The sequence below is a fragment of the Rhododendron vialii genome, chromosome 3a (genome assembly GCF_030253575.1).
Source record: "Rhododendron vialii isolate Sample 1 chromosome 3a, ASM3025357v1".
Lineage (NCBI taxonomy): Eukaryota > Viridiplantae > Streptophyta > Magnoliopsida > Ericales > Ericaceae > Rhododendron > Rhododendron vialii.
This window is the reverse complement of record NC_080559.1, coordinates 33,108,626-33,136,176: the sequence shown is the minus strand read 5'-3', so window position 1 is coordinate 33,136,176 and position 27,551 is coordinate 33,108,626. Positions and strand designations below refer to the sequence as shown.

General features: G+C 38.9%; 4 protein-coding genes across 6 annotated transcripts; 2 read left to right on the top strand and 2 right to left on the bottom strand.

Moving 5' to 3' along the window:
• The first annotated feature begins 456 nt into the window (after positions 1 to 456).
• Positions 457 to 9,656, top strand: LOC131320160 (proline-rich receptor-like protein kinase PERK1). 2 transcript variants are annotated; one of them, XM_058350755.1, is made up of 8 exons: positions 457 to 1,014; positions 5,775 to 6,320; positions 6,512 to 6,598; positions 6,709 to 6,779; positions 7,116 to 7,192; positions 7,635 to 7,782; positions 7,901 to 8,062; positions 9,097 to 9,656. In XM_058350755.1, the coding sequence occupies exons 1-8, from the start codon at positions 702 to 704 to the stop codon at positions 9,382 to 9,384; spliced, it is 1,692 nt and encodes a 563-aa protein (XP_058206738.1). In that variant the 5' UTR covers positions 457 to 701; the 3' UTR covers positions 9,385 to 9,656. The 2 variants fall into 2 exon arrangements, with proteins under 2 accessions (XP_058206738.1, XP_058206739.1); XM_058350756.1 differs by having other exon boundaries at positions 526 to 1,011.
• A 1,175-nt stretch (positions 9,657 to 10,831) lies between these two features.
• Positions 10,832 to 15,492, top strand: LOC131320158 (ras-related protein Rab7). The gene is made up of 7 exons (XM_058350754.1): positions 10,832 to 11,238; positions 11,339 to 11,365; positions 11,490 to 11,589; positions 13,703 to 13,849; positions 13,941 to 14,021; positions 14,353 to 14,498; positions 15,157 to 15,492. The coding sequence occupies exons 1-7, from the start codon at positions 11,183 to 11,185 to the stop codon at positions 15,218 to 15,220; spliced, it is 621 nt and encodes a 206-aa protein (XP_058206737.1). The 5' UTR covers positions 10,832 to 11,182; the 3' UTR covers positions 15,221 to 15,492.
• Positions 15,493 to 16,097: 605 nt separating this feature from the next.
• LOC131320157 (subtilisin-like protease SBT6.1) lies at positions 16,098 to 22,475 on the bottom strand. Of its 2 annotated transcripts, none has more exons than XM_058350753.1 (10): positions 21,815 to 22,475; positions 21,049 to 21,177; positions 20,667 to 20,819; positions 19,914 to 20,030; positions 19,415 to 19,599; positions 18,941 to 19,204; positions 17,709 to 18,777; positions 16,801 to 17,298; positions 16,634 to 16,694; positions 16,098 to 16,455 (listed from the first exon to the last, which is right to left on the bottom strand). In XM_058350753.1, the coding sequence occupies exons 1-10, from the start codon at positions 22,361 to 22,363 to the stop codon at positions 16,364 to 16,366; spliced, it is 3,117 nt and encodes a 1,038-aa protein (XP_058206736.1). In that variant the 5' UTR covers positions 22,364 to 22,475; the 3' UTR covers positions 16,098 to 16,363. The 2 variants fall into 2 exon arrangements, 1 of the variants encoding a protein (XP_058206736.1); XR_009198136.1 differs by lacking the exon at positions 16,098 to 16,455 and having other exon boundaries at positions 16,801 to 16,965; positions 17,163 to 17,298; positions 21,815 to 22,466.
• A 1,197-nt stretch (positions 22,476 to 23,672) lies between these two features.
• On the bottom strand, positions 23,673 to 27,175 carry LOC131320156 (uncharacterized). The gene is made up of 3 exons (XM_058350752.1): positions 26,826 to 27,175; positions 25,661 to 25,752; positions 23,673 to 24,409 (listed from the first exon to the last, which is right to left on the bottom strand). The coding sequence occupies exons 1-3, from the start codon at positions 26,976 to 26,978 to the stop codon at positions 23,995 to 23,997; spliced, it is 660 nt and encodes a 219-aa protein (XP_058206735.1). The 5' UTR covers positions 26,979 to 27,175; the 3' UTR covers positions 23,673 to 23,994.
• Positions 27,176 to 27,551: the final 376 nt, after the last annotated feature.

Here is a 27,551-nt window from a genome sequence, read left to right as displayed (position 1 = left end):
TTTGCATTCATAGGGTTAGATTTTGGATTTTCTTTAGCTGAGCTTTAATGTTTAATTTGAATTTTCCAACTTGAGTTGAAATTCTTTTCCTTCTTTCTAATAAAATGTTACTGTTATCGTAAAAAAAAATTTACCAGTAGACTAGTGATTTAATTTTTCAACGTAAAGCCAAGAAAGTAAACGCAGCTGATTAAAAATGGGTCCCCTATGTTCCAGATGATATACAGGCATTCTTTTTCTGTTGTCACACTAGAATTTGATATCTTATCGTTTCCTTATTTGAAGACAGATGGCGACAATATCTTTGGAGACCGGTTAATGTGGATTCGCCCCCATCCTAAGAAACGTGGAATTCAATCACAAGACACAGCATAGCCGTTAGTTACATTGGGCCCTTTCAGAGCTCATGCAAATCGTATACTCCTATGAAACTATGACTCCATTGGCCATTGGTCAGGAACACGGAATAATATCTCGGTCTGTACCCCGTGGGAAAATTCCTCTACCGTGTGAAAAATCAGACCCCAAATTTCACCTAGATGCCACACTTCTTCCCAATTCACATTCCAATTCTTCCGATTCCCATTCCAAATATCTAGAGAGAGAAAAACAACAGTCAAGAGATGCTACTCTCCGACTGTACGACTCCCCAACTACTCTCTCTCTCCACATATCTAGAGAGAGAGTGAGAGTATTGGGCAATGTCCACATCTCCGGCCACCAACACCACTTCACCGCCACCACCGGCGACGAGCACTACCTCTCCGCCCCCGCCACCACCAACGGCGACGGCGACGACTTCCAATTCTTCGGCCTCTCCGCCTCCTCCGCCACCTCCGGCATCCCCTCTGCCGCCGGCGCCGCCGAATTTGTCGGTGGGGCTTATAGTTGGGATAGTTATTGGAGGCCTCTTAACTCTTGTGCTATTGGGCCTTGGGTACATATGCTTCAGAAAGAGGAAGAGGAGGAGGGAGCATGAATACTATTGCCCACCACCACTTGGGCCCAAAGGTGGTACGATCTCCGATTTCTCGCTCTTCTTGTTATGGATTCAATTTCGCCCAATTGCTCTTGTTATATTTCATGTATGATTTGTTCTTGAAAGTATGATCGAGCAAAATGTTACTAGGTCTATCGTATAATCACAGTATAATCACAATAAGTGGCGGACACAGTATTTGTAACTTAGCTAACTTAGCTGACCCCGCACCATATGTATTTATTTCTACGAGGTTTTTCCGATCTATATGTTTTGACGAAACTATTTGGCAAAATATACATGTTTTCAAACAATTTTTAAAAATAGTGCAAAACGCACCTCCCATGTGCGTCACGCATATGCGATGTGCGTTATCCTTGCTTCCCGACCAGCTGGTATCCAAGCTGTATCTCGCACATCCTGTATGCATGATGCATATTGAATGTGCGTGATGCACAACTTATATGTTTTATGTTTGTTATATATATACACACACCACGGATCCAGTGAGGGATCCCTTACCAGTCTACCGTGCGGACCTCCCCTTTCCCGATCGAATTGCGACGATCCGAGCCGCTCAATGTGTTCAGAACGTGATCAGGAAGGGCTTGATCCGAGTAGTTTTTACTGAACTGTTCAATAAAAAACTGCTCGAATCAAGCCCTTCCCGATCATTTTTTTTGCTGATTTCTCGCGGGTACTCTTAAAATCACGTTCTGATCACTTTGAGCGGCTCGGATCGTCCCAATTCGATCGGGAAATGGGAGTCCCGCACGGTAAGCCCGTGCGGGATCCCTTAAGGGAACCAGACTCTATATATATATATATATATATATATATAGGTAATATATTGAGTCGTTGAAGTATCTAACGAAATAGATAGAAGATTTCGTTCAGAAAAAAGACAAGAAAATGGAGAGAGTTCTTGTAGAGTTTCACATATAGCTAAGTGGTATTGTTTACAAGTGCTAATTTAGTATGATTTTGGATTTATGGAATGAGATGAAAGCAAGCTTATGTTAAATTTGGGAAATAAAACTTTCTAGCTTATAACAGTGAGGAGTGGCCAAAGTTTAGAATAACAGCCTTTGTTTGATATTGTTCGACTAGATTTTAATCCATAAGCTTGAATAACGAAATTTGTTAATTTCAAAGTTGCACTATCTAAATGGTTGCATCCCCAACCATACATTGGATGCATATCGGATGCATATTCATACATGTGGAGTTCCGGGGTGGAAGTTGCGGCCCACTGAATACACCTCGTGACAAACTCCATTATCAAGGGTTAATCACGATGGCATATTCAGTGGGCCACAACTTCCACCCTCGTGACAAACTCCATTACCCTTCCAAGAACAAATACTATCAATAAGAATAGCCCTAAAACAATAGCCAAATATTTCAATATTTCAAACCCGTCACTTATATATCACTAATCGTAAAATAAAAAAAAATAAAAAAAAGAAACCATTACAAGATTTTAAAAGCATCATCTAAATATTAATGTCCTTGCAGTTTTAGCAGCAAAAGTACTAATTTTGTCCGAACAATCAAATCTTATGCACCATCTCATGTTTAATAAATAGAATGGAGAGTCCATTAAACCTTTCTTGTGACATAGTTGAGCGAAGGTAAGATTTAATTAACTTCAACTTTGAAATGCTTCGTTCTCCAGTTGCAACAATAATGGGAATAGTCAATAGTACTCTATAAGCAATCCATGTATTTGGAAATTTTTTCATCCATTTCAAATATTTGAGCACAATTTTTCTTTTGAGTTTGATATTGGGCCTTTTATACGATGTACATTTTTTTTTTGTCTTACAAAAGATACCTAGGGGTACTAAAATATGAGGGGCCCTTAAAATTCGCACTTTTGGGGGGCTTAAAACGACCACAACGCTTGCTTTAGTTCAGGACCGACTCTGATGGTAGTTGCTAGAAAAAAAAAAAGAGGCTATGCAATGAAGTACTTCCAAAGCAAAAAACTTTGTTTCACTAGTTTTTATTACTAAAAAAAAAAACTGTTTTAATTGGACAAGATTTTTTTTTTTTTAATTGTTTGCCTACAGAGCTAATCTAGTTCTATTTGGCTCTGTTTCAAAAAAAATAAAAATAACGTTTTCTCTATACAAATCGTAATAGCAAAAAAAAAAACATGGCGGTGATTTTCACTTCCCCAAATTGTGAACTGCACTTTTATGATTTATTTTTTATTTTTTGCTTTTAACATTTTTACTGACAAAACTTCGTTTTTTTTGTTTGTTTAAACTGTGAGTATAAGTACATCAACTATATATGCCCAAAAGTGTAAAGCATATGCAGAACGCTTCATGTATGTTGGATCCATTTCGTGTCTTCTTTCTTGTCTTTTTCTCTCTCCATTTTCTTGTCTTTTTTTTGAACGAAATCTTCAATCCATTTCATTAGATACTTCAATGACTTAATATATTATCCATTATATGTATAACAAACATGAAACATATAAGTTGTGCATCAGGCACAATTGCACATTTAATACGCATGACGCGTATCCTATATGCATAACGCATAATTAATATGCATCATGCATGATGGATATGCGAGATACAGCCTCGATACCAGCTGGCCCGGGAAGCATATGCCAGCAAGGATAACGCACATCGCATATGCATGACGCACATGGGATGTGCGTTTTGCACTATTTTTAAAAATTGTTTGAAAAAACATATATTTTGCCAAATAGTTTCGTCAAAACATATCAGTAAAAATCTTGTATTTCTATGTTATTATAAGCGTAGACTACTGTTTTGTTGTTTCTGAGGAAGAAACATAGTTGTGCGTAACAAGTATCTGCCATTTAATATATACGTGCAACTAAAAAGTAGCATAATTCACACCAGATCACATGTAATTTCATAGTAACCTGAAAAAGTAGCACAATTAGTGAGAATGTTTGGAGTTGTGCAGGGCCCGGGCACTGCGGCACCCCCTTTTGTTCACACCAGATCACATTCTTGGGAGCTGCATTATTCAAGTTCGGACGTCCGGATTTTGCTTCGGTCTGCACCTCTCATTTTCTGATCAAATTTCGATGATCCGAACCGCTCAATATGATTAGAAGTTAGAACGTGATTTTGAGGGCACTCGCGAGAAATCAACAAAAAAAATGACCGGGAAAGCCTTGATTTGAACAGTTTTTTATTGAACTATTCAATGAAAAACTGTTCAAATGAAGCTCTTTCCGGTCATTTTTTTTGCTGATTTCTCGCGAGCATCATTTAAAATCACGTTTTGAATACATTGAACGGCTCAAATCATCAAAATTCGATCGGGACGCTATTTAACTTAGCTTTTAACGAAATCTGTTAGTCATTTGGACGGAAAGGGGCATTTTGATTAACGGAAGATAACATTGGGAGTAAAATTGATGTTTTTAAAAGGTTGGGAGTCTAATTGAATTTTGGTGTAAAGGTTACAGGGTATTTTAAAATTTTCCCTAATAAAAATAGCTAGAGATCAAGCAAGCACCTTGAGAAATTGAACCCCAACACTCGGTAAACGCTATGGGAAAGATTGACCTCAAGCAAGATGAATGTTTTTTCATGGGAGAGAGAGAGAGAGAGAGAGAGAGATAGATAGATAGATAGATGAATGTTTATTCTATCAACATCTTGCAATGGTTCTTTTCTCCTCTTAGAGTTGTCGAATTAGTTTTCTGCATGGACTGAGGTTGTTTTTTAATTCTTTGGCGCAATTTGATGAATTTTTACTCTGAGATTGTGGTTATGAAGTAGGAGGTTGGGACTATGTTTTCACAACATCGTAAGAAACTCGAACCCCCAACAAAGTTAGCGGTTTATGGTTAATTATTTTTTGGTTGACGCGAACGCAAGGATGATACGTATGGTCACATAGATATTATAATAATAGTGTTTGGGTCAAATCTTTTTAATTTGAAGTAGATACGTCTAACCCATAACATAGAGGCTTAGCTGTAGATGCGATGTTATTGCAACTCAGGTTGTCACCATAAGCTAGAAGTCATTGTGTGAAGACATCCAACTGAATAAGAATTTCTGTAAAAGTTAGTGTAATATCTCTATTCATTTATTGTTCACATTATGGCCTTGTCTTGAATCTTTTGGAGTCATCTAAGTAGAAAAAGGAAGCCACAACTTGCAAAATACAGTTCAGCTTTTGAAATAAAATAATAATAATTTAGGTTGGGATTAATTTGTTTTTTATGATATATCCATTGTATTCGTTTGATGAAATTCAACTTGTGGAAACAAGAAGACTTAAATGTCTTCACACATATTGTGGATCGAGTAGATGTGGAAATTCGATATGACTTGGTAACAGTAACACGAAAACCAGACACGAACCAAAATTGACACAACAAATACCGGGAAAAGAACTAAAAGGTCAGGTTAGAGTTGATAGAATTCTGCTTGTGACTACACGACAGCCACTCCTATTATCAATGGATAATTGACTTGTTCTATGAATAAAGTAAAATGTAACATGATAGAGTGATGTTTGTTGTAGCTTCAGAACATGCTTATCTGGTTGGCACCAGTTATAGACGGATGAAAAAATGGAAAGAAGGCAACATGTTACTATCTGTTCAGATTCACAACCGACTGTTTCTTAGTCATGTTTATAGAGCTTATTTCGATAAGATCCTGGTGAAAACTTCAGAATAGATAGTACTACTCGTAATTTATATTTACAAAAAGAAGTAATAGACCAACTTTGACAATTTTATACCTAATTCGTCCACTCATTCTGGCATGTGTATAATTTCCAGATGACCCATATGGTGTCCTGCCACAGCATTGGCAACACAATACTCCCCAACCGGGGAGTCATGCAGTCAGAATGCCTCCGATACCCTCTCCTCCACATGTAGTTTTGCCACAACTACCCCGCTCACCGGTGCTTTCTCCTCCTCCATTAATAAGCAGCAGTGGAGATTATGGGTCTAATCATACAGGAGGAGAAAACCCACTCACACCACCTTCCCCTGGGATGGCTTTAGGTTTCTCGAAGAGCACATTCACATATGAAGAATTGGCAATGGCAACAGATGGCTTTTCAAAGGCCAATCTCCTTGGACAAGGTGGGTTTGGGTACGTGCACAAGGGCGTCCTTCCAAGTGGGAAAGAAGTTGCAGTTAAACAGCTGAAAGCAGGAAGTGGTCAAGGGGAGCGTGAATTTCAAGCTGAGGTTGAGATCATTAGCAGAGTGCATCATAGACATCTGGTTACACTAGTTGGATACTGCATCACTGGGTCCCAAAGAATGCTTGTTTATGAGTTTGTTCCTAACAACACATTGGCATTTCATTTACACAGTGAGTAATTCTGGTAGTTCATGATTTACTCATTAAAAGCAAATCAAGGAGGCAATTCGGTTATCTTCATGCTTATCTGATTTTCTATTTTCTGCTGCTTTTGTATGGTTATGCAAGGTAAGGACTCAAGGGTCTGGTATTAATCAAGTGGTTCATAGAAGGATTTTGACATAGTAAATAAAAACTTTCAGGCAAGGGAAGACCTAACATGGATTGGCCCACAAGACTGAAAATTGCTCTAGGGGCTGCAAAAGGACTAGCATATTTGCACGAGGACTGTAAGTTCTGTTTATGTTTATTCTTATTTCTCGGTGTGGAAGCAAGAGACAATTATTGTTCTTTGGCATATGGTGCCTGAATTGTTAATCTCTAATGGCTGTATTGGTAGGTCATCCTAAGATCATACACCGTGACATCAAGGCGACGAATATTCTTCTGGATTTTAACTTTGAGGCAAAAGTAAGATTTCTTCATTGGATTCAAAAGTATGTATAATGTAGTAAATCACTAAATCTAGCTGCAGCCCCATTTGCTGCCAGAGTTTGTTTCTCGTTTGCTTTATCTATATGAAGTTGGCATTCATTTTGTTTTAGAAAAATTGGTAGATTTTTACCCCTTACCTTTAGTTATTATCAGTGAGATTCTATCTGTTGCAACTTGCAAGGAGTGGAATGATGTTTTTAGTAATAGCTAAAGAAAACTGGATTCAAATCACTGATTAGTTTGTCTAGACTTCCTCTTACTATCGATTATCGTAGTTGTCAGTAAACCTGGAAATTTCTAATTTCTTCTCAGGTTGCAGATTTTGGACTTGCAAAGTTTTCTCCTGATGCCGACACTCATATATCTACCCGGGTGATGGGAACTTTTGGGTTAGACCTTCCTCTCATGTCTCATCTGTTGTGATTGTGTTTTGATGGTGGTTATTGGTCTGAGTCTTGGGTACAACCTGCATATGCACTGGATCTTTTGTGTGTTCCTAGAAACGAGTGATCATACACCAATGGAGCTTTTTTTATATATTCTGAATTCTCACTTTCATAAGAGTATTTGCTTTAAACTTGGGTTCAAGTTGTATAACCGGTCTTTGTTCAGCTTTACCGATTATCTTGGGCCAAGTTGATCCTGAAATATGAAACTGAGTTTCTGTTGCCTTGGTATTTTATTTTCTTTATTGTTTTCTGATTTTCTGGATTCTATGTTTTCATTTCCAAGTTTGAAATTCTGATCCGGTTTTGACTGGCCATGGCATTACTCTTGTATGCAGTAGTCCTTATAAATCATGTTCACCTTTCAAATGCTCACTACTTGCAGATATCTAGCTCCGGAATATGCTTCGTCTGGAAAACTTACAGACAAGTCAGATGTTTTCTCCTTTGGAGTCATGCTTCTGGAGTTGATTACCGGACGACGGCCCTTTGACTATTCTCAATCTTCCACGGAGGATAGCTTGGTAGACTGGGTAAGGAATTCATCAAACTGCTACGGCTTCCTCAACAATGAAGAAATTCTTTTGTTTAGGTTTTATTTAGCTTTCCTTTGGTTTTCCGGATATGCTGACAAAATTCACATTGTTGTAGGCAAGGCCCTTGCTCACGCGAGCTTTGGAAGCAGGAAATTTTGATGCCCTTGTTGATCACCGGTTACAGAAGGATTACAACCACAATGAGATGGTTCGTATGGTTTCTTGTGCTGATTCTTGTGTGAGTCATTCAGCGCGACATCGACCACGAATGAGCCAGGTAATTATTTTCACTTTTAGCATGAAAGGTTATTGGTAATGGGAAATTAAGGAATTTCCGTTTGACCGGAAAAAAAAGAAAGGGAAATTAAGGAAATCCACTGTTGTAGGCATATTTCTTATCTGAAGGGAGCCAACAACCTGTTATCTAGGCAAGGCGGTGAAAATAATTATATTCTTGCATTGTGGAATGGTTCTCCAATCATTGATTCTACGATCACGTATTAACGTTGCTTGCGCGTGGAAGTTAGGCCTGGGAATGCTATTCGTCATGGCTAGGACATTTGAGACCAAACTCCATGGTGCCGGAGGCCCCGTACCACCACATTAATTTTTGTGCAGTGTCCTCTTGGTCTGTCGCATCAGATCATATGAGGTTTGGAATCTCCCCTTTGCGAATTCACAAGTTGGCTTTTCACATCCCGAGTATGTGGATCTGTGGCCCAGCCGCCCCACTTAGTTTATATGGATCATGAGTCGCTGAGACCAAAGATGACGGTGGTGGTTCCTAATCGCTGAATACTTTCCCATAAGCAAGAGATTTGGCATCATTTGTTTCTGCTTCCCAATGAGTTAATAGCAGTGGATCACTTGTCAATAATTTTCTGAGTCATAAATCACTGCAAGCTACAGAGATGCAAAATTTGGATAAAAGAAAATCCAATATCTGAAAATTATGTTGAGAATTTTCGAGTAGCAGTAGTAGGAGAGTTTTGTGCATCCTCCAAGGCTCCCTCAATGCTTCTCTTTTTTAATTGTACCACTTTCATCGATGAATGAAATTTTCTTTGCCGATCACAAAAAAAAAATCTGATAATTATGTATCTAGTATGACTGGAAAGGTGGAACTAGACCAGATGTCTTTTGATACATATAAACAAGTGCAAAGTCACGCTTGGTGTATCTACGAACCTAACACTCAAGCCCAAATACACCTTAGTGTCTTGTACTTCGAGCCAAGATGGTCAATTTGAACGAAAAAGTGATATTTGCAAGTGAACACTGACTGATGAGTGTATAACTGGAATTGTGCAGGTAGTACGGGCCTTGGAAGGAAACCTATCTTTGTCTGATCTTTACGCAGAAATCAGACCCGGACACAGCACCGCCTATAGTTCTCATGGCAGCTCAGACTACGACACAAATCAGTACAGTGAGGACTTGAAGAAATTTAAAAAGGTGGCACTGGGAACCCAAGAGTGTGGCAGCAGTGGGCAGAGCGGACCAACTAGTGAGTCTGGATCACATCCATCTGGCTCCAGTAGCGTAGCCCAACAAAGCACTCAAGAAATGGAGATGGGAGCGATGAAGAACGACGATTGAGGGTTCACTTGAAGCTTGGTTGACAAAAGGATGTGAGTTTTTTTTCTTGTATTTGGCAGGCTTTACACATAGCTATTCTCTTATTATGATTCTTGAATCTTAGCTTTGATTTGTTTGTCCATATTTTTTTTGGTTGACAAACTTCAATAAGCTGTTCATGGATTATGTAATCTGTAACTATCCTAGAATGTCGTGTAAGGTATATACACAATGAACTAGGTGGAACCCAGTGGTGTGGTTCATTTCAATCTACCTTGTTTTTACAAGCTTTACATGCTATGGTTTTAACTTCAGGAACGGCTTTACTTATTTGAATTTGAAAATGGTCGTTGTTGCGGATTTTGCCTGTTAAAATGGCAGTCGGGGCTGATTGGTATCGTTCTTGTTTTATGCTTTATGTTCTCGCGAGCTAAATACTGTCAATCTAATCCGGTGTTAGTATATCGGTTAGATCAGTTCAGGTTAAAAATTGAAAACCGATGAAGGTCGATTCGCTTATGAATCTGTTGTTAAAAAACCCAAAGCAAATAGATGCATGCATACTGCTAAATTGGTAGGGACAGAACAAGGCAAGATAATGCGATGCCTTACCATTTCTCGTCCACTAACGGGGACTCAAATTAAAATTGGACTATGAATGGACCCAATACAATAAAGTTGATAAAATCCCAGTGGGAGTCGAATTCTAGACCAAAGGCTTCCTGAGGCTCTGATTGCCGCGGGGAGACGGAATGGCTCTTCTAAGCCGAAGCAAGGGGCTTGGAGCAGCATTTTCTTCATCTGATGTACAACAAATCCTTTCCTTTTGTCAAAACAAAAAAGAATGAGAAAACAAATTTAAGTAACAGAGAGCGATGACTTTGTGCAAATTCAATCAAAATGGGACACAAATTTGGCAGTCAGCTTTTAAACTGAATTTTTTGTTCCGCGAGGTTTTTTTTTTTTTTTTTTTTGAGGATTTTTTCAGGATTATGATCTTCGTTAGCAACATAAAACTAATAAGATTCGGTTCTAAGCTTTGCATGTGCTTTTATAACTAATTATTAATATTTCGTTCCCATGTGATTGGAAAAAACAAGATTTAATTTTCTACAAAGGGCTCTGAAAAATAAAACTTGAGCGTTCAATGTTAAAGTGCACTTTGGACAATAATTGACTGGAAATAAACATGCTACGGAGACGGACGAAAGTGCACAAATTTAGACACGGATGTGTCTAGAACTGTCTGATGTGGATTTCACGTCTATTGTGTGAGATCCCGTGTATCCAATGAACCTGAATGCATCTGTGTCTGGATCAGTATGGCCAAGCATTGCTAGATGGGAAAAGGTTCGATGTAGATGTAGTGATATTTTATGATTTTTGTCGGTCAAAAAAGAAGATATTTTTTTTGATTTTTACACGAAGTAGTACTGTATTTATTAGTAGGAGTAGTTTTTATATATTTGTGAAAAGAGGGGCTGTGACTTGTGAGCCTCTGGACTGTTAGATTAGACTGGCAGTTGATGAGTTCGGAAAAATTGCACTAAAATAGTAGATTTTTTAAAAAGTTTAGTCATTTTTATGCCCGAAAAAAAAAAGTTAGTTTATTATTTACTGTAGTTTCGAGATCGAGAGAGAGAAGAGAGAGAATCTCCGGTGTGCATTTTCTGTACCAAAACGGTCTGTGAAAAAGGAACAGATCAGAGTTATCGTTGATTTGATTACTCTCCCCACTTTTCGTCTCCAATCACAAACGAGAGAGAGAGAGAGAGAGAGTTAATTGTCCAAACCCTAGAAAGCTTCAGAAAACAATTCCATGGCGTCGTCTCGCAGGCGTATGCTCCTCAAGGTCATCATTCTTGGCGACAGCGGGTCAGTAGCTCTCTCTCTCTCTCTCTCAACCATGTATATGATTGTACATTTTTGAATTCAAGAAAAGAAGGGTTTGTAATTGTGAATCTTTGACTTACAGGGTAGGAAAGACCTCTCTCATGAATCAGTATCCTAATTAAGCTCGAGATCGCGACTTGTTTGTATATTTATGTATATATATAAATCTATATTGTATGGTTAGGTTATTTGGTGATGAACAATTGGGGTTGGCCTTAAATGGTGGAATTTAGATATGTGAATCGGAAGTTCAGCAACCAGTACAAAGCGACAATTGGGGCTGATTTCTTGACCAAAGAAGTCCAGTTTGAGGATCGGCTTTTCACCTTGCAGGTGATATGATATAACTATTCCACATGATTGTAGATTTATGTTCCTGTCCTTTTGGCTTTTGTACAAGATCAAGTTATCAACCATTGTGATGGCTATGTTGAATGTGCGTATAAACAAAACATATTCAAGAAAGGAAATCAGTATCCCTGAATATTCTTGTGTTGTCACGGACTGAAGAATATTCAATGATCTCCAAACGGTTGAATTTGTTGCCTTAACATTGTTGTTATCAAGGTCTGAGCTAATGTGTGACATCTTGCAAATGAAGATTGTGTCATTATAATTCCACTTATATTATTAGTTACTAATTGCTATCCCTGATCATAATTGTTTCTTCTCATAAGCTCTGTTTATTCAAAGTTATATCCTAAAGGATTATCTAGAGACTAGATTGCATGGGTTAATCAAGACAACTTGGGGAGCTGCATTTACTATTCTCATGGAATTTCCATTTTTCTCCTGACGTTTAATCTGAATTTTTAGTACGCTTTTTTAATTATATTTTCTAGTGTTCCTGAAGATTTAAAAAGGTTTTTGTATTCCTTTCATGTTCTCTACTTTGACACCACACAATTTCTGTGAGGTTGCATACTTCTTTGTCATCCCCTCAAGAACTTTTCTTTTAGATGGGGGAAGCATTCCACCCCATCCACTCTTAGAGAATGATGAAGTTGTACCCACTAGTTCTCCCATTTATAACGGATTCAACATCATCAATGCATTCATGACGTCGTGGAATTGAAATTTCAGAATAAGAGGTGTTAGGCTGTTAGCAACTTGTCTCTGGCAGTCTCTTATGAAGATTTGGAGGGCTTTTATGGAGAATCTAAGAGATTGATATATGCAAATAGAAACATTTCTGCAGCAATTAGGTCCAAGACCACTGAATCTGGTACAAGAAAGGCAAACTGGGTTCTGAATGGATCTAGCCTAATTTGAAATTCTTAGTCAATCCACCAATATTAATTGTAAAGGCATTCTCTCACCACATTACAGATTCTTTCTTTACCAGATAGCTGCAGTTTATCAAGTGCGGAGTTCTTGTGCCATTCCAATCAACCAGAAAGAGTTTCTGTCTCCTGGTATCACGTGTCTAGTGGAAAAACATATGAACTACCCTTAGAAGCCTTTAGACTTCACTTCCATCCATTGTTAGAAATTATATCTTTATCAGAAAAAAGCTTAAAGACTCTGAAAGACGAAATATCTGGTTTTCTGTTACTCCCTCCGTCCCAAATTCTTTGTCCAGTCCGCAAAATGGAGTGTTAAAAATAATGCAATTTTTTCAAGAAAAAATTCAAACTTTTTTCACAAATTAAAAATACTCATTGATAACTAGTAAGTTGTTGAAAAACTTTTGATTTTTTCTTGCAAAAATTGTATTATTTTTAACACTCCATTTTGCGGACCGGACAAAGAATTTGGGACGGAGGGAGTATTTAGATGGATCTTTTGCAAGAACTGTTCAAGGAACAAGTGGCTCCCTCTCTCATGACCAATTGATCCTCAAACAGTGTTACCACATACACAAAAAAAATATGAATTGGTGATAGAAAAGTTCACCATGGGAATACAATGAAAAGAAGCAAAATTAAACTAAGCCTCTAATTAAAAACCACACACTAATGCAACTATAACTGTATTTGTGCTCCAAAGATTTCTCTTACACATGGTACACCCTTGAGGACGAAGATTGTGAATAGGTTTTTTCCTCTGGAATTTGTTTTTATCATGTGATTATTGTTATCCGAAGACCACATAAAGAAACTTTACTTAAGTTGAGAGGCGGCCCAGCTGCTTTGTAAATTTTTTATGAGAAAAAGGAGAAACGCCATTATTTTCAATGATCTTAATTGAAAAAGATTTCTAAGAGAATCCACGGAGAATAAAGATACCACTCCATTCAGTCACAGCCATTCAGACTCGAGGTAAAATATGAAAGAATAACCAACAAGAACGCCATTCCATTTAATTCAGAGTCATGGACAACTTATTTTTAAAGAAATCGGAAAAATCTTACATTTTTATTCCTTCAGTGTAGTGGTATTTAAAATTGACATCTTCAGCTGTGGCATCGATACCCCTTTGGGGCTGACAACTATTATACTTTCAGATATGGGATACAGCTGGACAGGAAAGATTTCAGAGCCTTGGTGTCGCTTTTTACCGTGGTGCAGACTGTTGTGTTCTTGTTTATGATGTGAACGTCATGAAATCATTTGAGAACCTCAACCATTGGAGGGAGGAGTTTCTGATTCAGGTGATCTGTAGGCCTACCTCTTATTTTTCTTTTTCTTTCTCTGCCGTTTGCATGTAAAGAACTATATCCTATGCCTTCTGGATTTGTCCAGGCCAGCCCATCTGACCCGGAAAACTTTCCATTTATCGTACTGGGGAACAAGATTGATGTTGATGGCGGTAATAGCCGAGTGGTAAGTTGATCTTTTCTTTCTTCTAGTCGCTTGATCACTAATTAAGCATTGTTTTAGATACATATCCGAAACAAGAGAGCTAATTGAAGAAGAATAGAACAGTAGGTTTTTCCCCACGGGGTCTGTCTATGTGAGCTTAAAGTTGATAATTGTTGGAGTTGTAGGATGATTGGTTGTTCTTGTTTGTGCATAAATCTATGGTTGTCCGCTTGTTTTTGCTTAAAAATTTGTAGCAATAAGTGGTATTCTAAAGGGTTTGTGTGGTTCTAGTGTTCTCTTTTCATGTCTATATGTAAAATCTGTGTAAGAGCTTATTTACTCCAAATTTCAGGTTTCTGAGAAGAAGGCAAGGGCATGGTGTGCTTCCAAAGGAAACATTCCTTACTTCGAAACTTCTGCAAAAGAAGGTTTCAATGTAGAAGCCGCTTTCCAGTGCATAGCCAGCAATGCTCTAAAAAATGAACCCGAGGAAGAAATGTAAGCATTCTTATAAGTTGACTTTCAGTTATGATATTCTTAACATCTTCCTTTGCAATTTGTGTCCTAGCTGATTTCAGTAACATATAGTATTCCGTGATCCTTGTCAAAGTTTGACTGCATTATATGGTTTTAGTCAGGGGTTTGAATGAGCTTTTAGCTCCCCTCTGATCCATTACAATACTGATGTTGTGGCTGTAGTTGCGAAGTATTAGATTCTTTAGAATTGGATTTGTCTTGTTAAGCTGCTGATATCTAAATGCGTTTTTCATATATTAGTATCATGGTCATGGCCAGCATATGGTAAAAATTCAATGTTCCTTGATTGTGCAAGTGGAATAGTTGTGATATACATGGGATTTGGGCCTTTCTCTGTCGGTGAAAATTCTTTTGCTTTGGTTTTTGGTAATTGTTTCCAGAAAACTGAATGAAAAAGTACCCATTTCCAGAATGTACCAAAAAGTTCATTTTCTGTACCATCGTGTTCAAATTTTGTTATTGCTTCTTGGGAAAAATTCATCGGAAAGTGCTTGAAAACTATGCCATGCCCTTCTTGCCTAAGTTTTTCCCGTTCAAATCTGTTGCTCTTGTTCTTTATATAATGTGCTGTATAGAATGCTAATGAGTTGTCTTCAACATGCCTTCTTTGTTGATGAAGATATCTTCCTGACACCATTGATGTGGCGGCTGGACGGCAACAGCGATCTACTGGCTGCTGTTAGAAGTGCTTTTGGTGGGTCACTTTGTTATAGCTGGACCAGACCATCACTCTCGCCTTCAATCAGCTCACAGTAACATATTCTGAGGAATTCTTGGACAAAAGCACTATTTATTTACACAAATCTTGTTAATGTTTTGGTGGGTTTTCTTCATTGTTCCTTCCCTTGTACGATTTCTCATTTCTCCTTTGGCCAGAAGTCTATTCCGTGTGTACTGAAATTTGGTTTGTGCAGCACTCCAATCTAACTGTTGGTATGATATAAACGTTTTCTTACTTTCCCAGTGTTTGTACCAAAATTTTGTGCGTCAAAGAGAGTTTCTCCAATCCTTGTGGAAAGGTTGTGCTGTGCAACAAGATTTTTACCCCCTTAAAATAACCTATAGGTGCCATCAATTACGGCACATCCATCGTATAGGAGTGGTCTCTACCAGGAAAGTTTTATGATTAATTCAACAGTGACAAAATTGTCGACAAAAATATTTAGGAAAAAGTTGGCATACAAAATACCATACTGAAATTTCGATATTTATTTTGGTCGAAAATTTATTGGGCCCAGGTTATTTCATTTTGTTGATCCATATTATCTATTTACAAATTTGATTGAACTTTCACTTACTCCGGCTTTGTATGACTGATGACAATAGGAAAGGAATATCAAATTATTTAGCAAAAATATACAAAATTTTAGTGCATTTTTTGAATCAGGAGATTCACTTGCCTAAAACCTTAGTGGAACCGCCCTGGGGACTTCACTTGGTTGTGACCCCTTAGTGGAGCCGCCCTGGGGACTTCACTTGGTTGTGACCGGCTGAAGTAGAACATAAGTGCACATAAAAAAAAAACTCCAACACCGAACAAACAATAGGAAATCAAAGAAATGCACAATCAAGAAGAAAACTCTCATTCCCAGGTTGCCTGAATGTGATTCTCATTACTATTCTGTTTTTTACGGTGAACTCAAAACATCAAAAAAATTATTACACAAACCTATATTATGAATACAAAATTCAATCTCGCAAGGAGGATTCTCGATGTGAAATCTCGAGCCCAGTCATGGACTCGTGTGTTAGACGAGGAAAACTCCTGCACTTTTCTGATGCAAGTACACAGGAGGAAGTGGCAGTAAAACAAAATTCCTCCGCAGCTATAAATTGGCAAAACGACTGGAGCCAGATCCTTTCCTCCGCCGCCGCCGCTTCTGCCGAATCCGCCAAAAGCTCAATAAAAGTAAGAGGCCTGAGAAACAGCAAAACAACCCATCATATTAACACAATTCAACGTTTCAGCTGTGTTTGGATCCTGGATTTATGAAGTGATTTGTAGGTGAAAAAGAAAAGCAGAGGGAAAAGGTGTGGCTTCTTTTTCTCAGCCCAAACACAGCTTTCCGTGAAACTACAAATGAGCTTCAACTAACCAGAAATGGTGACAATAGCAGGTACAAGCCAAGGACTAGCAACTACCAGGGGCAAATCAAGCTGCAAGAGTGGGAATAATTTCAGCCTCGATACTCTGAAATAATTAGTTGTACTTAAAAAATCATGCATAGAAATAGAATCAATACCACAAAAATCTATTTCTTACGTCGTCTCTGTAGAGTAAACTCAAGTACTTGTTTCCCAGAGACTCGTCCTTGCTCTTCTCCAATGACTTGGACCTCTTTGTATTGGAATTCTCTGTAGCAGAATTCAAACCTCTTTCATTGTCAATAGCTAGATAGCCTGGCAATCTGCGATTTCTTCCCCTGACCTGTAAACCATAGCCCTTAGTTCCCCATACTTCAAACCTGGAGTCACTTCTACAGATCAATTCCTTTCCGACAACCGCAGAATAAGTAGAAAAATTCACATCAGTTCTGCGGGAAGGTAATTGATGGTCTTCTATGTACAAGGGTTTGTCAGTTCTGACTGAATCTGAGAAGAGCACAGGATCTCTAATGTTCTTACTTGTGAAATCCAATATTTTCTTCAGAAGCCAGTAACAATGAGTAACCATATGGCTGCTGTCCAGACAGTTGGAGTCCCCATACACTGCAATTCGACCCCCACCCACTGCCAGAAGACCAAGAATAGGGGAGTCCGCCTGCAAATATTGATGCACACCTTCAAAACTATAGTTCACAGTACATCAAAAAAGAATGATCATATTGTTGGATGGATTGTACTTGTCCTCGGGAAAGTGAATTGTACTTGAACAAGTACAAACCATATGTAACATTTGGAGCAACTCACGTATGCCTGGGATTCACCCTTGTTTATTCACAGTTCAAACCCTATTACAAACATTGTTGAGAGCATTTTGCAACTCTAAAAACGAAATAAACTATACGTCGATATTAGCTAATGAAGTACTGAAGTGATAATATGTCTTTTCAAAGGTCAGTAATAAAAGGATCAAAAGATAAACCATTACCATCAAATCAGGTTTTATTCAGCTTATTATTGTTTTCATTGTGGAGAAAGCAAAGAGAAGTGGTGGACTCATTGGCTCACCTTGGCCATGCCAGAGCTTAGCGTGTTCTGAGTAGCTCCACTCTCTGAGCTATCCATGAAAGGGAAGCTATGAACGTACCCACCACTAGGAAACTTCACGATATCAGTTCCAGACGCATATCGGCTCTGCTCACCGTCAATAGAAAAATCACCATTCAATATCTTATCTCCGAATGCAATCCCAAATGGGGCCAATAGATCATTCAATGCGGGAACATTCGAACCTCCAGTGATCGGGGTCCACCAGCTCCTTGTGTTATCATCAAAAAACCTCATCTTCACCATTGTATCCAAATTATACCACTCAGAAAACACAGCCAAACCTAGTCCGGTGCTAATGACGTCATCCCTCAGCTTTTTAATCTCTTCATCAAAGTACTCCTCTTCAAGATCCACTAGCAGGAGTGTCCCATACTGTTGGGCATCAAAACATGTAAAAGGTGAACCAAGGGTCTCAACATAGTATCCAGCATCTCTTAACATGTTGAACATTATGTGAAAATTTGTATGTAAATGATCCCCATGCCAGTCAAGAATGTCATTGCGCACATCCAATGAGTCTCTGGGAATGTAACCAGGTGGGTATTTTATACTGTGAAATTGATCCCACAGAACCCGGTTTGATCTGGGAGGCGTTGGAACCACTTTCAATTTCAAGTGAAGCACGCAGGTACTAGTTCGACGGCTCTTCTCTCCTTGGGATGGAGGGCTGTACACACTCAGAGTTACATTGCCTTCAATTACTCCAGAAAACTGAGCTCCTTCTTCTTTGATTTGCATGTGCAGCGCTAGATACCCCGTCCATGGCCAAATGACATCTGAATAAGTAAAGTGAATGCTCAGAAGATTGCCCTCCTCATCTGAAGGATGCCATGTTGGTGGGCTGTCAACATAGCCAATTACACCCATCCCATTCAGAATGGTGACATTAAAAATAACAGGCATTGCACCAGCATAAACTGGTTGACGGCAAAAGGGCCAGGAGTAAGGACAATCAGTATAATCAAGAATACTTGGAAAGATGGTTGCTCGAGGTTGGTAGCTCTTCAAGATTTCATATGATTCTAGCCTGACAGAAAGTAACAACTTAGAACGGAAATCAACCACTGGAAATAGAATGACAAAATTAACAAGGAAACAATATCAACTCATAATTAAGATATCAACAACAAATTCAAATTTCAAAAAGGACTGAAGATAAAATTAAGTGCCTGGTTACTTGAAGAACTCACAGATCAACCCTGCCAGCACCCTGCTCATACATATTGGGACCAGAAAGCTTTGCAGCACCCTCAACCAGCGCTTGCTTCATGCTTGCTGGGTTTAAAATGGCTTTTCGGTTGCCTTCAGGAATGACACTAACAAGAAGGCATACTACCCCAGCAACAACAGGACTTGCCACGCTAGTGCCTGATAAACTTTTGCAACCAGTACTGATCTTTGGTCCCATAATTTCCCGACCATATGCAACAACATCTGGCTTCACACGTCCATAACTGCAAAGGCAAGCTTTTGTTGTTACAAATGGCATTTTATCAGCATAACCGCGTGAAACTTATACAATTCCCTGTTCTTGTTATCATGCATTTGTTCCTATGTCTTCATCTTTAACAACCATTAACAACCAAAAGCAAACCACCCGAAATTAAACTGGCAAATAGTAAGACGAGGATAACCAATTGGTGAAAGGAATTCAAACACACTACCCATGAGGGATCTCCCAAGTACTCATGCCACGCGAGGAGAACGACGCTATGTGATCATTGTAGTCAATACCACCAACACCAATAACATCACTTTGATCTGCTGGATTGTTTAGAGTACCATAAAGTGGTCCATCATTTCCAATTGCCGAAACCATGATAATATTATTTGCTGTCAGTTCCCAGACCTGGTGGAAATTGCAGAACAGAGTATTATGGTTAACGTCATTCCATGTAACCAAGTGGGTGTCTGCAAAGCATGAGGCATCGTGTGCATATTAAAGATCTCCAAATGCCTACATTATTCCAAGGCAAGAGACAACACCCAATTCTAGATCACCACCTCAAGCACTGAGTATACCAACCGTGCAGCAAACAAGCACACAGTGCAAACATGTATAAGATACTGAATTAACATAACAAAAATTAGAGGTTTACAACATCCACAATTAGAGACTTGAGAATCAAATAAACTTCATCACAAGGCCAAGGGAAGTCTTACCTTCTCCACAAAAGGGAGATCCAAGTAATCAGGTCCACCTATACTTAAGTTTAGCACATCCATATTTGTCGCAATTGCATAATTGAAGGCATCAAGGAACCATGAAGTGTATGATACCTGCAATAAGCTGAACACAAGCTTTTCATAATCTTGCCCAGACTAGATTGTGTGAACTACAAAATTGGAGTAAATACATCATAGTTAACAGATTGAATACAAAATTCTCATCATTTAACTCCTAGTCTCCTACCCTTCCTTCTTGGCAGGATGCTATTTAGTTTGCACACCAACTCAGCTTATTGGAACATACATTTGGTATAATCTGAAAAGTCATATTTTATTTGGAATTTCAGGTTCTTCTCATTCGTTGCAGAGGAAACTCATATTCTGACGTCCAGGTCATTTTCGTTAGTTAAAAAGCCACTAAATTTCAGATTACCAGAGATGAAAGCTTAAAGTCGCCCTTCTAGAGATGTTACCCTCAAGATGCCATCTGATAAACTTCCTCACAACACCAACAGCATCACATCCAGATTCAAGAAAAAAGATATGTGAAAGGGAATGGTGCTGAAACTAAATTTGGCAAAAGCTACCAACTTGTGCTTCCTCATAAATGGAGCAAATGAGAGAAGAATAATGCTTACTACACTAATTTTTCGAAGTGAACAAAGCACTGAAACATCTTTACTGACATATGAAGGAAGTAAATGGCATCTACGCGAATACAACGCTTGGAAATGCAATATACATTACCTGTGCATCAGTAAAGACACGAAATGCATAAATCTCAGTGTCTGGTGCAAAACCAAGACACTCTGAATCTTCACCAGCAATAACGCCAGCAACAAATGTTCCATGCCCGAGATTGTCATTTAAGGTATCCTCATTGGTCCAGTTTGTCCGCTCCTGAGACATGATTCGATAGGATATCAACCCAAACTAAAAGGTCCATCTCGGTTAATTGTTGTCCAATAGCTTTAAACCAGATGCAGACAAGTCTATCCAGTAAAAAGTGTCTTAGCAACGTCTTCTATTCAGTAAGGGTTAGTAGCTAAAACAACCATAACTAGGATACGAAAACCAAATACCCATTGTAAGTGACAAGCACATATCCAATATCTAGCCGAACGGATACCTTGATATTCCGAAAATGTGGGTGATTTGCTCGAATCCCAGTATCAAATATGGCCATTTTGACTTTCGCACCAGTATACCCTTTCGACCAAAGCACATCTGCCCCAAACAATGACGTAACTTGAGATTTCTGCAATGAAGTCATCAACACCATCAACATCACACCACATATACCAAGAGAAAAGAAAAAAATGCAGATTCCCTGGCGTTAATCAAAGCTTCAGAGCTAGAAGATCTACAGTAAGTTAGTAACACTAATTCTCCGGAACACAACGGCAACAAACTCACTCAATTCAGATTGCTTGAACTATATGACTAATGCAAGCTCCAATTTCTTTAGTTCTTCGGAAACAGAACATTAACGAAAAATGTAAAACTGGACTCATCAAGGTTTACCTTAACCTTTCTCTGACCCAGCTTTCTCAGAAGCCAAGCACAGTACATATGGAACAAAACCACACTCATTAACGTGACACCAAACAAAACAATCAAATAAAAACCCCAGGGGTTGGCCAAGTGGTCTTGGCCTAGTACATAGAAGTTTGCTCCTTCGTCTCATGTTCGACTCCCCTTGCCAGCAACTCTCGGGCCACCTCACCTGGCAACTCTCACCCCACGCGTAAGCGTGTGAAACGGTTGTGGGAGGGGTTGTAGTCTCAGGTGCGCGCAAGCTGGCCCGGGACACCTTGCATTACCAAAAGAACAACAAAAACAATGAAAAGAAAAAGAAAAAAAATAGCAACTCTCAACGACTATTAACAAACCACCTGCATCAGGAGCTGGCGTTTCCAGCTACTGCTCAAATTACTAGCAGCAGCAGGCACAGCGTCGTTTTCGCCTTCGCCGAATGACATGGCCGTAAAAATCTTCCCCGGCCGCTTCTTCCCGTCCACAAAGGCCCCGACTTTCCCCATTTTTTCCTCCCCAAGCAAGCTCCTTTGGTAGCTGCGATCGGGATTAACATCCTTGACCAGCTCCAACCCCTCCAACTCCTCGATCACCGAAACCCTAGCTGCGTCCTCGACCGCCACCAGCCCGAAATCCGTCGGGAACTTGGTTACGGCGTCGTTTCGGCGCTCGATCCATTTCCATCCGCGGGATTTCACGCTCCGTTCGAGGTAGTTCCTGTGGTTTTCGGCTCTCCTGTAGTCGCGAAATCGAACGATGTAGTTCGTGGGAGTGTTCGTGGGAGTGACGTGGGGCTCGGATCTTTCTAGGGTTCGGTTTAGGGGCGGGGGTTTGAAACGGAGGAGATAGATGGAGACGAGGAGGGCGAGGAGAGAGAGAGTGAGTTTCGGGAGGCGAGGAGGCGTCATGGTGAGAGTTGATCGGTTTGGCGCGAAAGTCCCCACATCGGAGGAGAGAGACGTAACCTTGTAGAGAGAGAGAGTTGTGACGGTGGTGGACCGGTGGTGGTGTTTTTCTGGATTTTGGGTTGACGAAAGTATTCGTATTAGGTACGGGGAGGGTCCGTTAAAATAAAATAAAAATAAAAAAGGGTACGTGGAGGGTCATTTGGGTCATTTCGGCGAGAAAATTGTTAGGCTCCGTCCCAAAAACCTTCTTAAAAAAATAAGCAGCTTATTTCACATTGTCAAACTTAAAAATAAAGTAAATGAAAAATAATTTTTTAAATTTTTTTGCATCGTATAAAAGATCTCATCGAGATCTTCCAAACAAAATTCATATTGCATATTTTTAAATTTCAATAAGACCATAATTTTTGAGTTTGAAATTGTCTTCTTAAAAAATAATTTTTGAGTTGTGACGGTTGTGTAACGTCTTTCTCACATGGGCGAGGTAGGACCCACATATTGTCGGCATACATTATTTGAGAGAATGTTACAAATAACCGTTGCATTGAAACTTTTTTCTCGCCTTTCGATAGTTTAAAAAAATAGGTACGGGAAGGCAGTGGCGTAACCAGAAATTCAGGTCGATGGGAACACCATTAAACATAGTTTTAAAATTTTCTATCTTTTATTTGTAGTAAACAACCATAACATGAAAGAAATGAACTTAAGACATAAAATTTGCTATAATACACACACATATATAACGAGCCTTTATGGAAAACAAGTACGTAAAAAAACTACTTTTTTGAAAACTTGGTAAAGATACTAAGGAGGGAAGTGTTATAAGAGAAAAAATTGTATATAATTTTTTAATACAAATTATGATGGCATTTATAATTTGGGATAAAAATAAAATTATTGAAAATTGCAGTGGAGGCGCATGCATGGCCCCACTGAGCACCTTGTGGCTTTGTCACGGCGGGAGGGAAGAGAAACCAATCAAGAGAAATTTTACGTTTCTTCCAAAGAAAATAAATCACATAATGAGCTTCTGCGAAAATAAAAACGTCTTGCAAGAGTATCTCAAACTGTTAAATTTGTGAAGGCGAGAATTAAGAAGACAAGCACAGAATAAGAATTGAGAAAAAGAGCGCAAGGATTCTACCGAAGACTTGTGTCGTAAACTCTAATCCTCCGGTCATAAAGAACAAGTAAACTTGTACCCATAAATTGGCAAAGATTCTAACTTTTAACCGGATAAAACCCGCAGAATCTTGTTGTTCCCCTCTTGGAAAGAACATCAAATTTTTCTATGGATATGCAAGGCTTATTTTGGGCGGAAAAACCTCACGCAAAATTAATACTCATACAACAATTTAAATACAACAACTTACACAACCTCTCACATACATGGGAACTCTACACACACTACTATGTGTTGGTCCCACATGTATGTGAGACTATTCCTCCACTTGTAGCAGAACTTCATCCACAGACACAAGATCGTGCCTTGCACAAGTCTAGGACTTGCACCCTCAATTTCATTAGAAGAAAATATAGTTTCAAGATATGAAGGTCTATGCAATCTAACTTCATCAGAAATTAAATGTTCAGATCAGTGACGAGGAGGAAGTATATGACAGAAAACAATGTTATCTCGCTCGACGTTCTTGTTTCTTGGAAGGTGGCGTAAAGGCAGTGAGCCACTGCTTCTTCCAAGCTGCATCCTTCTGTTGCTCCATCCACGACAAGAATGCGCTATCCAACAGGCAGAAGAAGTTGACGTAGAGAAGTTGGTACCTCACTGGAACAAACCGGAAGTTCACAGCCTGAGCCAAAGGCCATACACCGCCCTCCACAATCAAGGCCGGAAAGAAATCCCTCTTCACAATTTCCTTAACTTGGCTAGCACTTTTGCCACTGGAAAATCCCATGTATGATAAAAACACAAGCAAATGGACGGGACCGAATATAAGAGTATCCATTGCCACTTTAGTACCGACAAACCGTAGAGATTTTGGCTGGAGTTGAAGTCTTAGCGTCATGAGTCGATCCAAACCTTCATACCTATAGTGATTGAAAAGGATTACTTGTCAATGTGCTGGTCTCAGTTCTTCTAATAGTTGCCTCAGAAAAGCATTGCAACTTTCACACGTAGCTCATGATAAGAAAAGATAAAAGATCCATAATTGCCAATCTCAATGCAGAAAGGTTGTTCTATTGCTTCAAATGGAGGTCCAAGAACTTCCAATATTCCAGCTCCTAGAACTATTGGCGTTGCTATGTCCAAAAGCCACTATCACAAAGCTGGTAATCTAGACTTTTTAAAGCGTCTAGAACACAGCGTAGGTTAGGTAGAACCAATTATTGTACTATCAGCATAAACTAGCTGCAAACAAAAATCTATACTGAAATCCGTTATGAAATTCTCTCAATCTTACTTGATTTTGAGCTAGCAAAGTCAGTGAAACAGATCCAAAACATACCAGTTTGCCACTCAGGGGCTAAGGCAATACTCACTGCCCAAGTCACCCTAGCACCCATTCTATAGTAAACCTGGCGGCTGGGGAACAACTAGCTTACCATTTTAACTTCTGTCAAGGGATTGTGCTAGAACAAGGGTGGAAACAATTGGAGGGTCTACCTAATACACATCTACCTATAGTTTTACAAGAATTTTTCAATGTCGCCCGGCTAAAGGTTTAAGCAGATGTTAATCTTACCTATGATTGTTGAATTTCTTTTCAATTTCCCCTTTGTACTAATCTTATATCCACCATCAAATTCAGGCCTCCATTCAATGAAATAATTTTACTGGCTGATAGGGGTCAAGTTCCACAATGAGCAAAATGCACTAAAACTAGGCTTGTAATGCAAACAAGCCCTGGCCACTGATTTTCTTGTTTTCCAGAATTACTCTTTCATAAGTGGAGTAGAGGCCCAGAGGAACATAGGAGTCCTAAGTTTGATTAGTTCTAAAATCTGCCCCTACTGGAAAAAAAAAAAAAAAACCCTTGGAAAGTAGGTTCACACTTCCATCAACCCCAATCCTGTGAAGCAATATGATGGCCTTATTCGATCTGTGCATCGCAACGTGCAACCCTTCATGAACAAGTCATTTGACTGAACTACAGCTCAAGGATCTAAACTCTTGCCAGATTCTGCCACTACTCATTCGAACCATGGGTTTAAATAGAAAGTTATAGGAAATGATGAATTATTCTGCAAACCGTAGAAGCGCTACAAGGCATGTTACACCCTTAAAAGGAAAGTTTGAGGTAAAAGATCCAAACGAATGAAATGCAAGAAATAACAAACCAAAAGTGGCCAACTGGTCCAACGAAGCCAACTCCAAACATACTCGTGATGGCTACCCTTTTCCAGTCAACCTTGAGCTCCTCATTTTCAACCTGATTCATGAAATGAAATTCTTAGTCCTTGTCCAGCAGAACTCGCGGCAGCATCTACCAAAAAACCAGTAGAACATCATAATGAATAGGAAAGCGAAACAGGCGAGCATAAACTCTATAGTTATAATCAAAGAGTCACAAAACAACACAAAAATATCGTTATTTAACACATCCCTCAAGTCTGAGGAAAATAATTCAGGCTCGGGTCAATTGAGTTCCAAGCTACAATGCCCAAAAATTTTGGGGTGAATTGATAGAGCATGTTATCCAATATTTGAACAAATTCAAATCTTCACGGAAAATAGGATATGTCGTTATTGTTTTAGTAAATTTCTATATACAACCAAACAAATCTACTAATCTTATTGGTGAATACCTTTATTCTAGATCGCCCGACTCATAACTTTGGGGACAACCAAAAGGTAACTGAAACAATTTTGCAAAGCATTATGAATTCCCATATTTCCCAGTAGATTTTGCTTCACTACTTATTCCGTTCTTGTTTCCCATTTGATGTGTTTCGTGTTGTCACCCAATCGTCAAAGCTGGTAAAGATAAAGAAGAAATGTTCAAAGGAACTAGGGGCAACAACACACCATTGCAAAGACTTGCTCAACTGAGAAAAAGATAACAAATTTTAACAGGAGTAATGCCTTTTGAATCTCCCATACAACAATGCAAATTCAGTAAGTCCAAATTCCAATACTCCCATTAAATAGGACCAGAATCCAGCTCAAGGTAAGTGCAATACCGAGGACCCTGCCAAGCGCATCCGGACCGTCCATCTCGGCTATAAATTGTCATGATTGAAAACAAACTCTTCCCCGGAAGAGTTCGTTTTTTAATCCGGACCGCTAAAAACACTTTTGGAAGGTCCGGATGAGCTTGGCAGTGTCTTGCTTGGCAGCATCTCCCAATCCCAAATAGTTACGTACGTACGTACATACATGCATACACACATAGTTGTATACTGTAGATGGCTACCTATGTATTGGGGATTTGAGATAAGCACAGCTAACCAGACAAGAACAAACCTTTAGTCTTAAAAAGCAAGGGTTCTCATCAGTACTCACAGACAATGGAAGTTTCTTCTGGGAAAGAGAGTGAGTGATGGATTGGGCAACGATATCTCCAAAACCCCAAAGAAATCCGGAGCTGATGACTTGGGTCTTCACTGGATGAGCAGACAAGCAATTCTGATACCAATTCCACAGGCTCAGCATCATTTAAACAGATTCCTATGTTCCTCACCAATTTTCGGTCGATATGCAAGAAAGAATTTTGAGAGAAAGAAAGAGAAGCGGCGGTTTTAATCGTTTTGTAATCAGAGAAAATAACATGAAGAATGTCCGCACGCAGGCTTTGTTTGCTAGAGGGAAAAGAAATAGTACAAGAAAGAGAGAAGAAAACGAGTGAGAGAGAGAGAGAGAGAGAGAGAGAGATATATATATATATATATATATATATATATATATATATATATATATATATATCAAACGGTAATGCAATTCACGGAGTATTGTGTTGATAATAGGGCAAGAAGAATAAAAAAACACAATTTCGGATATTAACACTTTTCAAGACACGTAACGCATGTTTGACACATAAAAAATTGTTTTCATTTCAATATTGTTGAACGAGAACTTGGAAAATAATTTTATTATGTAATAACTAGAGTAAAAAGTTTGAATTTTATTATTTGGAAAAATGTACTTCGTTTTTAAATACTGACGCCCAAATTTTGACCTTTAAAAACATGTATTTTTTATTAAAATTCAAAAAAAATCACAACTTAAAAA

What these genes read in the sequence shown, in the direction of transcription:
- LOC131320160 (XM_058350755.1), top strand. Translation starts at nt 702, where the DNA reads ATGTCCACATCTCCGGCCACCAACACCACTTCACCGCCACCACCGGCG. An exon ending in ACCACTTGGGCCCAAAGGTG is followed by an intron (nt 1,015 to 5,774) that starts GTACGATCTCCG and finishes TATAATTTCCAG; the next exon opens with ATGACCCATATGGTGTCCTG. An exon ending in ATTTTAACTTTGAGGCAAAA is followed by an intron (nt 6,780 to 7,115) that starts GTAAGATTTCTT and finishes ATTTCTTCTCAG; the next exon opens with GTTGCAGATTTTGGACTTGC.
- LOC131320158 (XM_058350754.1), top strand. Translation starts at nt 11,183, where the DNA reads ATGGCGTCGTCTCGCAGGCGTATGCTCCTCAAGGTCATCATTCTTGGC. An exon ending in AAGACCTCTCTCATGAATCA is followed by an intron (nt 11,366 to 11,489) that starts GTATCCTAATTA and finishes GGTGGAATTTAG; the next exon opens with ATATGTGAATCGGAAGTTCA. An exon ending in ATGGCGGTAATAGCCGAGTG is followed by an intron (nt 14,022 to 14,352) that starts GTAAGTTGATCT and finishes TCCAAATTTCAG; the next exon opens with GTTTCTGAGAAGAAGGCAAG.
- LOC131320157 (XM_058350753.1), bottom strand. Translation starts at nt 22,363, where the DNA reads ATGACGCCTCCTCGCCTCCCGAAACTCACTCTCTCTCTCCTCGCCCTC. An exon ending in CACATTTTCGGAATATCAAG is followed by an intron (nt 20,820 to 21,048) that starts GTATCCGTTCGG and finishes ATCATGTCTCAG; the next exon opens with GAGCGGACAAACTGGACCAA. An exon ending in TAAGCTCTGGCATGGCCAAG is followed by an intron (nt 17,299 to 17,708) that starts GTGAGCCAATGA and finishes CAATATTTGCAG; the next exon opens with GCGGACTCCCCTATTCTTGG.
- LOC131320156 (XM_058350752.1), bottom strand. Translation starts at nt 26,978, where the DNA reads ATGATGCTGAGCCTGTGGAATTGGTATCAGAATTGCTTGTCTGCTCAT. An exon ending in AGAAGAAACTTCCATTGTCT is followed by an intron (nt 25,753 to 26,825) that starts GTGAGTACTGAT and finishes TTCATGAATCAG; the next exon opens with GTTGAAAATGAGGAGCTCAA. An exon ending in GGACCAGTTGGCCACTTTTG is followed by an intron (nt 24,410 to 25,660) that starts GTTTGTTATTTC and finishes CAATCACTATAG; the next exon opens with GTATGAAGGTTTGGATCGAC.